This window comes from Triturus cristatus, chromosome 3_2 (genome assembly GCF_964204655.1).
Source record: "Triturus cristatus chromosome 3_2, aTriCri1.1, whole genome shotgun sequence".
NCBI classification, from domain to species: Eukaryota; Metazoa; Chordata; class Amphibia; order Caudata; family Salamandridae; genus Triturus; species Triturus cristatus.
In genome coordinates, this window is record NC_140584.1 from 956,549,254 (window position 1) to 956,565,130 (window position 15,877).

Sequence of the window (15,877 nt, forward strand, 5' to 3'; positions counted from 1 at the left end):
CTGAGATTCCTCAGTGTGAGTGGCTGGGTCCTAGATGTAGCTTGAGCCATCCTGCTAAAGTAACTTATTGCATGATGCACACATCTTTAACCTAACACCGACCCCCCTCCCTCCATGGAAGCCAGGGGAGTTCATTCAGGGGTTTAGTTTCATCACAATACAGGCAGTTTCGTTTCATTTGACTGGCAGCTTAATTCTGCACTTGCCATTACCTGTCAGCGAGTTTTAGGGGAAGACTTGTGAGACCACATTTTGATTAAAACAAAACAAAAAAAAAGACTGTGCCATACTCTGTGCTCTTCTCAGTTCCACACAATGTGTATTTTGGATCAGTGGTTGGACAAACAGAGAAGGAATAGTTGAAATTGGTCCTTTTACTGAATGCCTTTAATTTGGGGTGGGGGCTACAAACAGGTTTAAGTGAAACATTAAGCCCAGATGTGTAATTTAATTTGTTGGAAGCATAGCTAATCTCAAGGAGGGGGCACTGAAATAGGATTGTACCATACTTTCCAAACACCCTGGTCCATCCCGTAGTGATCTAGACCATGACATGTAAAATATCACTTTTTATGTATACATACATTGTTTAGCCACTGTAATTTTCTTAACGCTGTGGTTCCATCACCTGACTCGGATGTATTTTGTGACATCAGCATACATTTAAAACTGGCAGTGGAGTTCAGAAACGTAGAGTTATGTATGGATAAGGTTTATACTGTATGAACCAAGTTACAAAGTATTAGAGGGCTGTACTAGAGATAATGAGAAAACAGGAGAGGTACACGTGGGATCACAGTAGTGCATTGTGGAACATAAAATGGAGGGTTGGAGGGACTTCCTGTAGGCGGTGGAGCCGGTGATTGGGTGGGCCCACTGCAGTGTGGTTAGACGAGATAAGACCTCTTCTCTTTTCAGGAGTGGAGAAGGGATAAAGTCTGCCGGCTCTACCCTGGGATCGATCATTTCTTAAGTGTGGCAATGCTGCTGAGAACATTAAAAGAACACTGCAGAGGTCTGTGTTCAGGGATGATGGAGTGCTTGAGTTCACCCACTTAAAGATAATAAAAGTGATGCAGGGATCCCAGAGAGACATGGACTTCTTTTAGCATAGATGCGACTTGTATATTCCAAAACCCTTGATTAGGTGGACCACAATAGAGAGGACACTCTTTGAGGGGTGAGGTGTGTCTAAGACAGTTATTAGCTGGATGTTGCCTTCACCAGCATTAAAGAGAACAGATTCTAAAAGGAAAATGCTACTTACCAGTATGCGTCTGTTCTTGGCATGTAGAGCTGCAGATTCACACACTGTGCATAGATCGCCATCTGGTGTTGGGCTCGGATGTTTGCACTTTGTTGTTGTATTGGAACAAGTCTTTGGAAGTCACGGGATAGGTGACTCCTCCTTTGGACAATAGTGCGCACGGGCATCGACTTCATCTTCAGATTGTTTTTTTTCCGCCATCAGACTCGGATTTGTTTGTCGCGCTCCAGTTCGGTGTCGTTACCGTTCTTTTTCAAGTTGGATTCAGTTAGAAGTACACGGTTGACATCCATGTATAAATCGTACTGAGGAAGTACTTCAGACTGTCTAGATCATGTCCTCGTCAGACCTTTGTGTAGCGCTAGGTATTGTCTGGATACTGTTGTACATGGACATCCATGTCAGCCAACTGGAGCCGAAGGGGTTCCATCTGTGGTGGTTGCAGAGCAGTGACAATAGTGCTAACCCAACACTTGGATGGGCCCTTTGTCCTGCAGATTTGATTCGCTATATTCTTTTTGATAACCTTACGAAAAGATTTGATCTAGTGCCTTATTATTTTTTAAAATACAGTATGGCCAGCGGTGTCATATTAAGTAGAAAGGTTGAGACATTTTAGGACTGAGTTCTGGTTGAGTGCTAGGAGCTTGACATACTGTTTGCTACTGTGGTTTCTTCTTGTTAAGGGCTTGAATCCGGACGTGTTAGTAGAAGAGATCCTTTTGTTTCATGTACTCCTGAGAGCTTGGATGTGAGAATTTTGCACACATGAAGGAGGTAAGAGACTGGCTTGTAGTTGGATGAATCTCTGGATCAGCGTTTAGTTTTTTTTCTTTTTTTAAATCAGAGGTTGTGTAATTGCCTACTGTAGGCAGCCCAGAACTTAATCATTGGGACAAGCTTGAATTTAATAGCAAGTGTCTGTGTGCACTACTTGATCAACAGCCTCGGAAGAGCTCTACAGGCTGATTGGATATTTGATTACTTCCTTAATCTCCAAGGCGTTGGATGTGAAAAAGATGCTTCTAGTAGCAATGAAGGGATGGACTTATGGGGAATGCATATACCGATTATGTACAGTTAATGATTATCTGCAATCACAAACATTCATTTAAATAAACACAGCAAAAATCTGCATACTTGATTTTTTCCTGTGTTATCTTAAGTGCTGAACTGACAGTAAGAGCAAGGAACGTATAGGTTACATGCCATGAGGGAAATATTACACTAGAAAGCAGCACCAGTCACACGTTAGCCTGCATTCATTTTTAGAATGCCAATCCATATCTCAGAATCGTTCAAAATGAGTCATATCTAAAATCATTATCCAGCTCTACAAACAATGAATCCAGCCAGTACATGACTGATGACGTTGCTGGATTTTTTTATTTATTTGCTCAAGGCTTTACTATTCTCAGTTCGCACTTTTACAGACATCAGATGATCTGCCAGAAACATTGGAGTTATACGTACTTCAAAACAATTTGCTAACAGTAAAGTGTGTTAAATGTACTGGCAAGTGCTGTGATATGGATACAGAAATTGGCAACTAGAAATATGTTCTGCTTACCACACTGCGTGGTATTTGGGCAATTAAGTGTCCGTTAAGCATTTTTCATCAATTAGAAAATGTTAGAATTTATATCTGACTTCGTAATTCTTATTTTTAACTGTTTTAAATTTAAGCTATAGCAATTTAATGATCTGCTTTCATTCTATTTTACGTACTCTGGTGGAAGGGGGTGTAATAACTAATATTTTTAAGAAACGAAATTGATTCAACACAGACTATAGCAACAGTCCATTAAAAATGTAATGCATAAATAAAATTTGATGCCGAGACCGCCTCAGTGCACTGTTTCTTTTTTGTAACACGTTAATAAGTGTGCCAAAACTCACAGCACGATTGGTGTGAGTTGGCAACTGGAGGTAAGGGGAAAAACAACTTCAGGAAAGGAAAACACCATTAGAACCAGTGGGTTCTACCACGTAGGGTGTCTAGGGGCAGGAGTTCTCTTTCCCAGTCACGCTGAAAGGTACACTTTAAAATGACTGAATAGAAATCATCTCTTTGGGTCAGATTCATGACTGTACACGTCTTAAACCCATTCCGATTGCTCAGGTGGAACTTACAAGCAGTTTGTGAACTCCTACAATGTCAATCAGAGCGCCCACGGGCTCATTGGATGGACTGCTCGCTGTGGATCTGTGGGTGCGATCTTTAGGTCACATTTGCATCCTGCTGAAGCCTTCTCATCCTCAAAGTTTGACAAAAGGATTGCAGATGAGCATTAATCCATATTACTTAAGTGTGCTTATCTCAAGGTCACCGATGGGGCTCCAAAACTTAGTGGACCAATTTGGGAGGGGCTGTGAAGAACAAGGATTGGAAATTAATCGCCTAAAAACAAAATTCATGTTTTTTAATCGCCATAAGTCTTAACCGAAGCATAAAATTGGGCTCAGCTATACTTGAGGAAGTCAAACAATTCGACTATTTAGGAGTGATGTTTATTAATACACTATTGTGGTAACCCCAAATACAAAAAAAACAATTCTCACTACAACACGTGGGAACGGCTCTATGTAAAAAGTTAAAGAAGTGAAGCTACAGACCACTGATCCCAGTCACTCAGGTGTAACAAGCAAAGGGATTAGGGGCAGCGCGATATGGCGCAGAGCTATGGGGGCATGCAAATGTAGCAGCCATTGAGAAGGTTAAAAATAACTTCATCAGATCGGTACTGGACCTTCCCCGAAATGCACCACTCGCATCCATGCGCCTAGATCTGGGAATAAAGAGCGTTGCTCATGCAATTGCTCTCCGGCCATTAGTCTACTGGATGCGCATATGGGTGAACGACTCACCACTACCATTGAAAGAGTCAATTCAAGATATATTACTATTAGACACTAAAGGGAGTATTAAGTGGTTTCATCACATTAAGACATGGCTGAATAAACTTAGCATGTCGGACATATGGCAAACCCCCGGCAAAATTTTAAAAAACTTGGTAAACCACCTAAAAAAGAACTACTGGAACTATGTTACGGATAGCTGGCTCAATAAGAGTACTGCAGGGGAACTGACATGTTGGTTCCTCAACATTAAAGATAACATGCAACAAGAGGAATTCTTAAATTGAATAGAGCCTCCCTTCACTAAAACATTATACCTAAAACGTAGGTATAGTATTCTTCCAATTAATAGTTTTGTTAGCAACTGGAATGGGGTTGATATTTCTCCTGGCTACCCAATATGTGAAACAGCACTTGAGTCAGAAACGCACTTTCTATTCTTCTGTCCCATGTATCAGGAGATAAGAAGAATATGGCTAACCCCAATTTGCCGGATTCTAGCAGCAACCTGCTTATGTGAGGTTACCAGAATCCTGAAAAGTGATACCTCAGTATACTTGGTTTTTGGCCAATCTAGATACCTGCTTCACGCATGGGTTACAAGAAGCAGGATACTTAAAATTATTAATAAAAACAATTAGGCCAGGCTGCAAGAACCATAGTGAATTGAAGATGAAGATAGTATGTAGAAGGCATCTTTCATGGCATTACAATTGATGGAATCTATATCATGCAAATGTTATTATTAAGTTGATCAAATATGTTAGAGGTGTAATATAAACCGCCTACAGGAGTATGGCACGTGTAGGTTAAATTGACAATGCAATATATTACAAATGAAATTTTATACTTGTAAATATTTTAATCTTAGTATAATTTTTTCTAGATGTTAAATGTTATTAGCACTACGCACTTTATCAAACTCTAACATATGTATGGTTGTTACTGGAATGATATAATATGGTTCCTAATTGCACTAAAAATAGCTGCTTGGGGATGCTTTCCATGATTTATGTTTAGGATTTAGGTGCTTGCTAGACACCACTTGTATAGTAGTAACTCAACCAAGATCCTGAAGAGACTGTTTCGTTTTCCTCAATTAACTCTTCTTTTTAAATAAAAAAAATGTATGAACTGTATATGATGTGATTTTATGGTCTTTAATGTAAAATAGAATAAAGATATTTACTACTTAAGTGTGTGGTGTAAGCAAACAAAGGTGCACGATCGATATTAAAATTAAAACAGATTTAAATCTCTTCCGATAAACTTATTTCATGCAAGCTGATGAACTTGTGCCCGATTAAGCGAAGTTAAGTTTTAGAGCAGTAATGCTTTTTTAAAATAACTTCACCCCTTTTCATTTACACATTGTGAACTCTGAGTTTAAATACGGAGGTCCCCGTTTACGATGTTCATAATCTGTGTGCGCAGGTAGGGGTTACATGGCACATACGGGTTACAAGTAACACAACATACCTGCTGACTCAGACATTTTCCTGTGGGGACTCCTGCTGCTCACACAAGATGAAAGCTGGGCAAGCATGCGTCTGCAAATGAGGAGATGTTTTCCCCAGCTCCTGGAGTTTCTGTACCAGTCCGTAATGAATAGTAACGGAACGGGCTAAAATTACTAGTCCATTAGAAAGGACCTTGTAATGAAATTCTACATCTTAAATTCCAAGTTTAAGGTTTTATCTTACTGCAGTATCAGTTTGTCAAACACAGTATACATGATGCCCTTAGAACTGTAGATTCATTATTTTTAAAACCTCTTGGGGAACAGCCTTGAATTTGCCAAGATTGATGCATGTCACTACCAAGTTTTATTTGTCTAAGCTATCTAATTTTCCCTGTGAAAGTGCTTTTGTTTCCGACAAATATGTGAGATTTCGTGGAGCACCTGCTTTTGACTCATTTCTCCATTAATTAGTCGGGATGGAGAGATGTATAACACTAGCATGGCGCCATTTAGTTTTTATGGTTAAGATTGTCTCTGGGTGTGAGCGGTCTTCAATGTGAGAATTCAGAACGTGGCACATACTAAGATTTCATCAATGTCTGAATGAAAAATTTGCAATTTTGCCTTAAAGAACTTTCATCCTTTTCAGGATTCTCCACTTCGCTTCAGAAGAAACTCCTAAACTAGCATAAAACAGAAGCATAATATTATTGTAATACATTTAAACATAGCTCATTGGCTGCAGTTAAATGTTTGAAAAATATAGCTCAGGGCGGAAATTGTCAACATACAAAAGTAGGACTTTAGCTGTCATACTTTATTAAAACATATCTACCATTAATTCTTTGGTGCCAGTAGAATTTGAATAAAAAGCGAAGACTGTCATCCTTGCAAATGTCAACATACAAGCACAGCTAAATATAGCAAATATATTTATGGACCAACAAAAGATAAGATTTTCCCTGCCACACAATTTAGAATGAAGAATACACACAATTATTTAAAATTAGAGCTCCCGATTTTATGGTATTTATATTTTTGTCATTTCCATCTGTATTGATCCATATTTATTTTTTGCTAATTTTACTTGTATTGATCCATATTTATTATAGGTTTTATGAAAAAATGAAGATGAAATGTGTATATTTCTGCATTTATTTAACCAGTTAATGTGCACTCATGCCTGAACACCTGACAGGTTTCAATTGTATATACATACTCAGATGGCAAAATATGCATTTGTAAGAAAAGATGTAAATTTTAATATCAAGGTTGTGCAAATCTACTACTGTTTAAGGCTCTTTACTAAAATCCCTATATGTTTTTTAATCCCCTTGCCTGTCAATCCGCACAGCTATTGTTGGGGCAGTCATGATTTACAGCATTTAGAATCACTCAAAAACAGCCCAATTTCCGTTTTTATCCACATCTAAAAATAAATACAGACAGCAAAATAAATGGTTTTCTGTCTGTATTTATCTGTAAAAATCAGTAAAAAAGGAAAACAAGGAGCCTTATTTAAAATAAATAATTTGGCTGAAAAGCAGGATATTTGTTTCCTCCAGAACACTCAGAAAGGTGTTACTCACTGTCTCATGGGCCCCCCGGTCGCCTAATATGCTTCACAGAGGCACAGTCAATGCAGGTACCCCACAGCTCTGCCTCCGTCAATTCCATGTCAAGCTACAATAAGCTTTTACCTCTAGATCTACCATTTTATTCCCAATAAACTCCACAAAAGCCAGCAGAGTACACCTGTTTTGATCAAGTATTTTGACAACAAGAATTGGCAAAGCCAATAAATTGCACTTTTCAATCCCGTTGTCTGCCATTTGGTAAGCCAAGCTGCACAACATCCCTGCTACTATGGAGCATGGCTAAAGTAGTTTAATAAAAAAATAAAAAAAGCCTTTGATGTGGTCACCCTCACCTCTAAAATTACCTGGGTGCTCCCCCGCCCTTCTTTTCATTAACTATCTGAGATGGATATGTAACAAAAAAAAAAAGATAAAAACATACAAAAGTGTTTATTGTTTTTTTTTTAAAGTCAGTGGGGGTGAGGATGGGGGGGTTGTATGGAACGAAGCAAGACTAGAGAGGGCATGGGGTGCCAAACTAATACCGCTGGGGATGCCAAAGCAACACTGGGATGGTGGGGGTTGCTCTGGAGCAACAAGGGAAGTGGAAGCATCACAGAGGCTCGGGGAAAGCAACATTGGAGATGGGGGTAAGAAGTATATGATGGAGTCTGCTCGGAAACACATGCATTCATGCTTAGTACAAAAGAAGAAAGTAGCGATTGAAATGTAAGCAGTGATGCCAGCTAATCAAAGAGATGGTAAAGAGGCAATGCTGAGTGGGAGGGATAAACACAAGATCAGCATGCTGATATACTAATAGGAAGCAGTTAAATGACAGTGACAAGAAAAATAACCAGTGGTAAGAAATAGGCGGGCTCCAAGCCCATCTGTGTTCTTGGTAAGCCACATGTCTCGCAACAAATAGGCTGGACCTAAAATTGCATGCACAAATACATAATGGGTCTGTCTTTTCCTCCTTACCCAGAGCTCGACATGATGCCCTGAACTACACACTGTATTCTGTTTTGTATGTTTTAAGAACACAGTGCATATTGTATCTTGGAGGTTGTGAACTGTTTTTATTGTTTGAGTTGGTGCTGCAGTGTACCCTAGAGTCTCGCTCTAAAGGTTTCAAAATTCTGTAAGTCAAAGTTAACTCGGAGCATTATGCCACCAATTGAATATGCTATACAAAACGTATATTTTTAATTATCACAACACCCAAAGTATTTAAGAAGCACATTGTTTATTAAAATATAAAGAACATAGTCTGCTCTTTGAGCCGAGGAAACATTAAAATAGAACATGAAACTCGTTACGCAAAAAAACACAGTACAGTGTGCTACCATAACTTCTACATGTCAGCATTACTCGAACACAGCAAATACACAATTTTAGACCCAACAATATCATCACGTCATTATTGTAAGAGCAATAACCAATTTTAACTAAACTAGTACTTTAAACTCTTACATGCTGTGAACATATTTTGGAATTTATGAATAAACACTTCGCAAAATAAGGATTTAAAGAGGGCCCACAGCAGCAAACGACTAAGGAAGGAATGTGTTTAATGGAAGTTTGGGGCAGTCAACATGCCCGCCAAAGCACGGTGTTGCACCTTGAAATGGCTCTTACATTTATTCTTTTCAGAGAAAGCCATCTGTGTACCTTTCAATTGGATGATCCAGTATTCGGAAACCCTTTCTGTGGCCCACAGCCAAGAGTATACAGAAGAGGCAAGGGTTAATGTGTGTGGAAGATATCAGCTGTACAATGGCCAGGTTCCAACGTAAAATTCACAGGTCTCATTCACTAGGTACTCTTGCGTAAAAAACGTATCACACATTCTCTTGATTGTTGTCCTTGTGGTAGTTTTTGAAGCTCACATACCTGTTGTAGCAACTCACCAGTGGCCAGGCTCAGAAATGGCTGAGTCCTCAATGTCTGCCCATGAAGTCTCACATTAGGATGTGGTCAAATTAATCTGTAATGTATCTGTCAAAGAACCACCACTTTGCTCTAGTGCATGCAAACTTTTACACTGTTGGTGCCTTATTTTCTGCTCGACCTACACCATTCTCGCTTCTACTCCAAAGCAGGAGAGGAAAAATAACCCACCCAATAAAAGGGAAGTTCAGAAGGACAAAAAGAGAAGGATTAAGAACTGCTATTCACAAATGAAATGCGAGATTCTCGTAGGGTCAAGCACATAGCGATATATTGCTGCAAAAAAAAAAAACTCCTTTTTGAGGATCCTAAACTTGCAAAATAGAAATAAGTAGCAGCTGCAATAAACTGGACCCATGCTAAAAAAAATGTGGTAAATTCGGCGGTGTCTGGAATCTGCCCTCCTTGTCTTAACCAACCTCCGGCCATAGAATGGCAGTCAAAGGTGCCCGAATAAATATGTTACAAATAACACGCACAAAAATAAGAAAAAAGTGTATCGGGTTTTCAATACAACCAAAAAAACTTCAAGCAGTGCATCGAACTTATAGAATTACCAGGCAATGTGTCTCATTTAAGAGCACTAGACTGAAGAAAAACACCTGTGAAATATTCTTAAATCAAGCAGAAATGAAATATGGAAAATCGGAGACCTGCATAATAATTTAAAAACGACCCGTTTCAATTCAAAACAAAGCACCTAAGCACAAGAATCACGTTTAAAACCCATTACCTAAACCCAAACAGTACACAATGAAACTTTTAGCTTCAGACACTGTATAAGGAATAATAAGATAGTTATGTTCAAATCACAGCTGATCGCACTTTCAGTAACCGCTGGGAGGTACATGCGGGAATGAATTTAATTACGGCACGACAAAAGGTGCAAACCGTAAGGGTCAAAAGATGAACAGATCAGTGTCGACCTGCTCTCAATTAGGCAACAGCCAACTCGCTCGTGCAGGCTTCCGTGTGGCAAACACAGTAACCCTGGTTACAGTTGCCAGGGACACGCAAAGCCTGGTTGGTTAGGAGAACAGAAGAGCTAGGGCTGATGCGACGTTAACAGCGACGTAACATGACGCACGAGTGGACGTATTAGTGCTCAGATCCGCCATGTTAAGTAGGGTGCACTACTGCACAGCGACTGGCAATAACTTTCTGCGCAACGAGGGACCTTTATCAGTTCCTAGTAAGCACGGCAAATGAATTCGATTATACTCATTTAAAAACAATATTGGAGAATTTTGGGAATATGGTTTGGAGTACCTCGACATAAACAGAGGTGTTGGATCCACACAACCAGATGAAGCATATAAACGAAGTCCTTCCAAGGTCAGCTATATACATGGAGTATTTTTTAATTCGTTTCGCCTTCCCTTGATTAAAAATACATTAAGAGAAACTTGGTATGCTTCAAAAGTAAGGGAAATTGTTTTTTAAACCCCGTCTAATCTAAGCAAGCCACACTTGGCTACTTCCAGTAAGTTCCCTTTAATCAGATGGACGGCCGGCGCCGGCCCCTTAGTAAAAGTGCAGCGTGGAAGGTTTTGTCATCTTAAAGTACTCAGGCGAGGACACAGCTCAAAAATCCATCTCGCTTCTCCATTAAGCTTGCAAGCGCCCTCCTTCAAAATGCACATGAAATTTGGTTGACATGTTTTATGAAGTATTAACCTGAATACCATGTTGGGAAGCATACAGCATTACACCTAGCAGTCAATAAAAAATCTTTCAGTTCAGGAAATTTCTTTCACTGCACTAGTGTTTCACCACAAAACTTGGTAAAAAATGCAGAAGCTGTTCTTGGTAGACGGAATTTGGTGACTTATTCCGTTTAAAATTTGATGATGCCATGCATACAAATCACTACATTTTGCAAGCTAGTTTGGTGATATTCTGTCTAGTTAGAATACTATAGACAACGATGAGCAAGTATCGGGTTTGTTTAACGCACAGCAACTTTGAAATGGCCCCTAGACAGACCGCGTCTTTTCAACAACCAGACCATTTTAAGGTACAGGATTTTGCACTTAAATAATAAAGCCTTAATAAATATGACCATAAACGTTCCCACGCAGCAGTGACCCACACCCTCACAAAATAAATAGGAATTCCTGGCCTCGCTTTCTTTGCCTACGTACGCTTCGGGCTGTGTACAGTGCCCTGTACCAGCAAATGCTCAACACAGAAACGATTCTACCTCCCTTCTGGAGCAACAGATCATTAGCAAATGCAATGTCTTTAGGGGCTGAAGCACACTACAAGTCTAAAATGAAATAAAATCCTTATTAAAATGATACAGGCCAAGAACATATGACTTATAGTTCATTAGGCAACTTGCTGAATATTTTATTCTATTAACGCAGCGCCCGGCTACCCTCCCAGGCGATAGTGTGCTCTCCAACTCTCTATAACATATCTACATGTAGACCCAGTGCTTGCACTTTCAGCAGCAAACTGGAACCCCAAAGACCACCTCAACTTGTTCTTGAAGGGAAGTTAGATCACATGTGTACCCTGGAAATCAAACCAAGCTAAAGGCGTCAGCTACAAGAGTACAAGTTCCAGGGAGTATTTTCCAGATACTCAAACCAGTTTTCTTTCACCTTCATAACTCTGCTGTCCAGAGAACTTCTGCCAACGGCGGTGCACAGCGCAACCTTTAAAGTTACTATAAATTAGCAGCAGAGCCTGTATGTGGAGGAACATTTGGAAACCCTTCCTGAGCCCAAACATAAAAGACCTGGTTGGAGAGTCCCCAATCTAGAAACTGTCCTGATTCTAGAGTTCTCAATCTGGAGAACACCCTGATTGGAGAGTACTCATTTCAGAGACATCCCGATTAGAGAGCTCACAATATGGAGCTGTCTTGTTAGGCAGGTTCCCAAGCTGGAGTCCGTACTGACCTGAGATCTCCAGTCTGAAGCTTGAACTTAAGAGGAATCAATCCAGCTCCTACTGTGCAGAGTTGACTGCCAACCACTGGCCCACACCTGTGTTGCCGAATGCAGGCAGTCTCGGCATGGGAACTTGCATTTGCAGTAGGATCTGGGACTGCCAGGTACATGATGCAACAGCGATAAAAATCCTTCATATTTCGTTGCCACCAAATGACTTTCCACCACAATCAATGTTTTTCTTTCCTCGTTGATATGCACCGTACATCTTCACAGCAGGTCGGGCAGAATGAGGCCTGGAGGTTTAGGCTCAACACAGTTGATCCAAAAGTTGGCACAGCTTGCATGGTACTGGTGTCCGCCATAAGCCAGCTTGAAGTTATCAGTCTCAGAATTGAAGGCCTTTATAAAAGAAAAAAACAACAATTAATCTTCTACTTTGCGACACATTTGCAACTTAAAAATGCTTATGATCGGATGTTTCAAGTTAATAGTGCAATAGCTACTTCTACAATAAAGTAACACCCGCCAAACATGCTATAATGTGTTTACTGACTACAAGACCTCTAAACCCGGCTTCAAGTCCTGCAGGATATTAAAGGAGGATGTATATAACTTGGCTCAGTAGTAATGAGCTTACTTGCGCCAGTGAGCCTCTATGTAAGCAAATGGCAAAAAGACAAAAGCTTGCCGGTTACTGGTCCAAGAAGGGACTATAGACAGTGCAAGAATGTGAGCCAACAAACACAGGGTTTAAGTGAAGGCATAAAAGCCCCCAAAAAACAAAGCCTGTGCCACCATAAAGAAAGGCACTCTGGTGGTGAGCTGCAATATCTCGGGCTCGCTGCATCACTCCTAAACTAAGCGCATGGAGCTCTCTGTGGCTCTTACTTATGTGTCAATATACCGGAGTATATTTCTTGTGACACTAAATAGAAAAACGCTTTCCAAAACTGTGGCAAAGGGTTGGGTGATGGAGACCATTAAACTTGGCCTGGACACTGCAATTTATGGCTGGCCTCAGCTTGTGCGAGCGCTAACCACCAATACACAGAAATGGAAGCGGAGTCTATTAGCTACACATGCATTTCTAGGATCCGGAAGGGTTAATTTGTGGATATTTTAACTGATTGCAGGCACCGATGGATATTTCAACTGAATGCGGGCACAGATGTCCGGTGCATGAAGATTTGCAGAACGGGTACAAGGACCTACAACATGAGCCGAATGCCCTGATAGAGTCGTGGTCTAAGGAAAAGGCGTCCTAAGGAAAGCGAAGGGAGGCCGAAGCTAGCTGCTCCTTCTGGCTGTCGGAGCTGCCTCACAACTGAGAGGGACAGCCAGGCTCACTCCCTTATACTCCAATAGAGCATGGCCCTCCGCCCCATGGTACTCTCAGGAACTGAAAGATCAGAAACTGGAGTGTAAATTGTTAGAGAGGAAGTGGAGGAAGGGATATAACTCCACAGAAAGAGGCATATAAACAAAGCCTGATGGCTTATAAACACCTACTTCTAACAACTAAAAAAGAATTCTTCGCTAACCGAATTAATTCTGCCATTAATTCGGCTAAAGAACTCTTCAAAATAGTCACCAGCCTGGCGTACCCTGGTACTCTTAGTGTTCCCGCGAATCAAGGGCTTTGTGATGAAATAGCCTTCACCTTATTACAGAAGAATCTGGCAATTTTCACCACATTTAATGGTCCAACAACAGATGGAACACCTGGACATCAGGGAGAGATACAAATCTCGGTCAGGTCTCCATCTGATATTTGAAGAGTTCGCTCCTTTATCCACCAGGGATATTCATAAGTCGTTGATGTCAACTAAATCAGGCTCCCCTTATGACCCATGTCCGGTTGCGGTTTTAAAACTAATGCATTGTTATAACTCTTACCTCTATGATGAATGCGATGTTCAAGGAAGGACACTTTCCCAAAGCTTGGAAAAAACGCATCCGTATTACCTCTGCTCAAGAAGCCTTGCTTGGACCCGTAGGATCCTAATAACTTTCGGCCCATCTCGCGCCTCCCCCTGCCAGCTAAACTGGTAGAGAAAAGCATGAACACACAGTTAAGCACATACTAACGAGAAGCGCAAGTATTGGATCCAACACAATATGGGTTCAGAGAGGGGCACAGTACGGAGTCTGCTCTCTTAAAATCTACAGAAGAAATTAGAGCCGTACTTGACCAGGGAGGCAAGGCCGCAATGATTATGTTAGACCTGTCTGCGGCCTTTGACATGGTCCATCATGACCTGCTGATGGACCGGCTGTGCAGGTGTGGAGTCCATGGTAAAGCATGGGAATTTCTTCTCTGACAGAATGCAAACAGTGTCACTCGGCACTTTATTCTAAACCTTTCTCACTGCCTTGCGGAGTTCCTCAGGGTTCTTCTTAGCCCTACCCTTTTTAATGTTTGTGTCCTCTCTGGCCCCCCTGATCAAATCCTTTGGATTTGCTCTTAACATCGTATGCAGACGACACTCAAATTGTGGTGTCTCTGCTACCAGGGCAAGAGATGTGGACAGCAAAACGTTTTCACGATTGCATGGAACCAGTGGGTAAATGGATGTCCCAAAACTGTTTAAAACTCAACTCTGGTAAAACGGAAGTCATTCTGTTTGGTAATGACCCCAAGTTCTGGACCCCTAGTTGGTGGCCAGACTCTGGGCTTGCTTCCGATCCCCACTAGGAAAGTCAAAAACCTGGGAGTCCTGATTGATGACAAACTCAATTTTGAGGACCAAGTTAATTCCGTTGTCTTGGCTACCACATTTACTCTTAGAACTTACAAGAAAATCTTAAAGTTTTTGCCTAAGGAAAATCAACGTACAGTAGTCACTGCATTAACAATGGCGAGGCTGGACTATTGTAACAGCCTTTACCTTAATATTCAGGAGCGGTTCCTGTATAGACTCCAACCCCTACAGAACTTGGCCGCTAGACTGCTCACAGGGACAGCTAAATTTGCCTCTGTCTCCGGTGACATCAGAAGGCTTCACTGGCTAACCGTTAAGAAACGGGTGCAGTTTAAATCACTCTGTACTGTTTATAAAGCCCTTCAGGGTATCGGTCCAGATCATCTTAAGCAGCAGTTTCACTGGTATGTCCCCAATAGACCACTTCGCTCTCTGGTAGCAAAATTGTTAACAGTTCCTATCTCTAAAAAAAAAAGCCAGCTGGGGAGGTAGGAGTTTTTTAGCAGGGGCAGCCAAGGCACGGAATGCCCTCCCATTCCATCTGAGAAATTGCACTGATCTACTGGTATTCAGGAAAACCTTAAAAACCTGGCTATTTGGCGTTTAATCCTGGCCTCATTTGTAGGTCTCATAGGGAGGTGTGTAGACAGCGCCAGGACACCTTCGGGTAACAGTTTGCGCTTTAAAAATACTCCTAACATAACTCCCAATACAAGGAGAGGCTTGAAACACAGAGGCCGACTCTAGCACATCACCTGCTCTGTACACACCAGAGGGCACCAGGGACAGATGCTCCGTCCGTCCGCCAGATGAATTCAGAATGATGTAACAGCACATCTGGTAATACCCCTCCGTGTCAGCCAGCAGAGTGCAGGGTAAAACCCAGGGACAGCTCTGCTTCTCATCCTACACAGGCTGGTGCATAGTGCGACCGCCTCAGTGACAGCACTGCATTTTGAAGGTGAGTGCAATAAAGTGAACATATTCCAAGATTTGGGAGGGTTAACATTTTGGTGCTTATCGCACCAAAATCCACGTCACAGTAGACACCATACCGTTTCACCGTTTCAGATCCTTGCATATTTTTATTTTAATGGGAGCTGTAAACCGTACAATTCTGAATTCCGATGCCTACGCAAAGAGGGGATGCTCAG

The 15,877-nt window shown here is 41.2% G+C and overlaps 1 protein-coding gene across 10 annotated transcripts in view; it reads right to left on the reverse strand.

Annotated features, from left to right (window-relative positions):
* Positions 1–8,397: 8,397 nt before the first annotated feature.
* SYNRG (synergin gamma) overlaps positions 8,398–15,877 on the reverse strand; it is a 501,862-nt gene continuing 494,382 nt past the window's right edge. For all 10 annotated transcript variants that reach the window (XM_085649490.1, XM_085649489.1, XM_085649487.1 and 7 more), the window contains one exon: positions 8,398–12,420. In XM_085649490.1, coding sequence (XP_085505616.1) covers positions 12,289–12,420 — 132 coding nt within the window. In that variant the 3' untranslated portion in view covers positions 8,398–12,288. The remainder of the gene's footprint in view (positions 12,421–15,877) is intronic.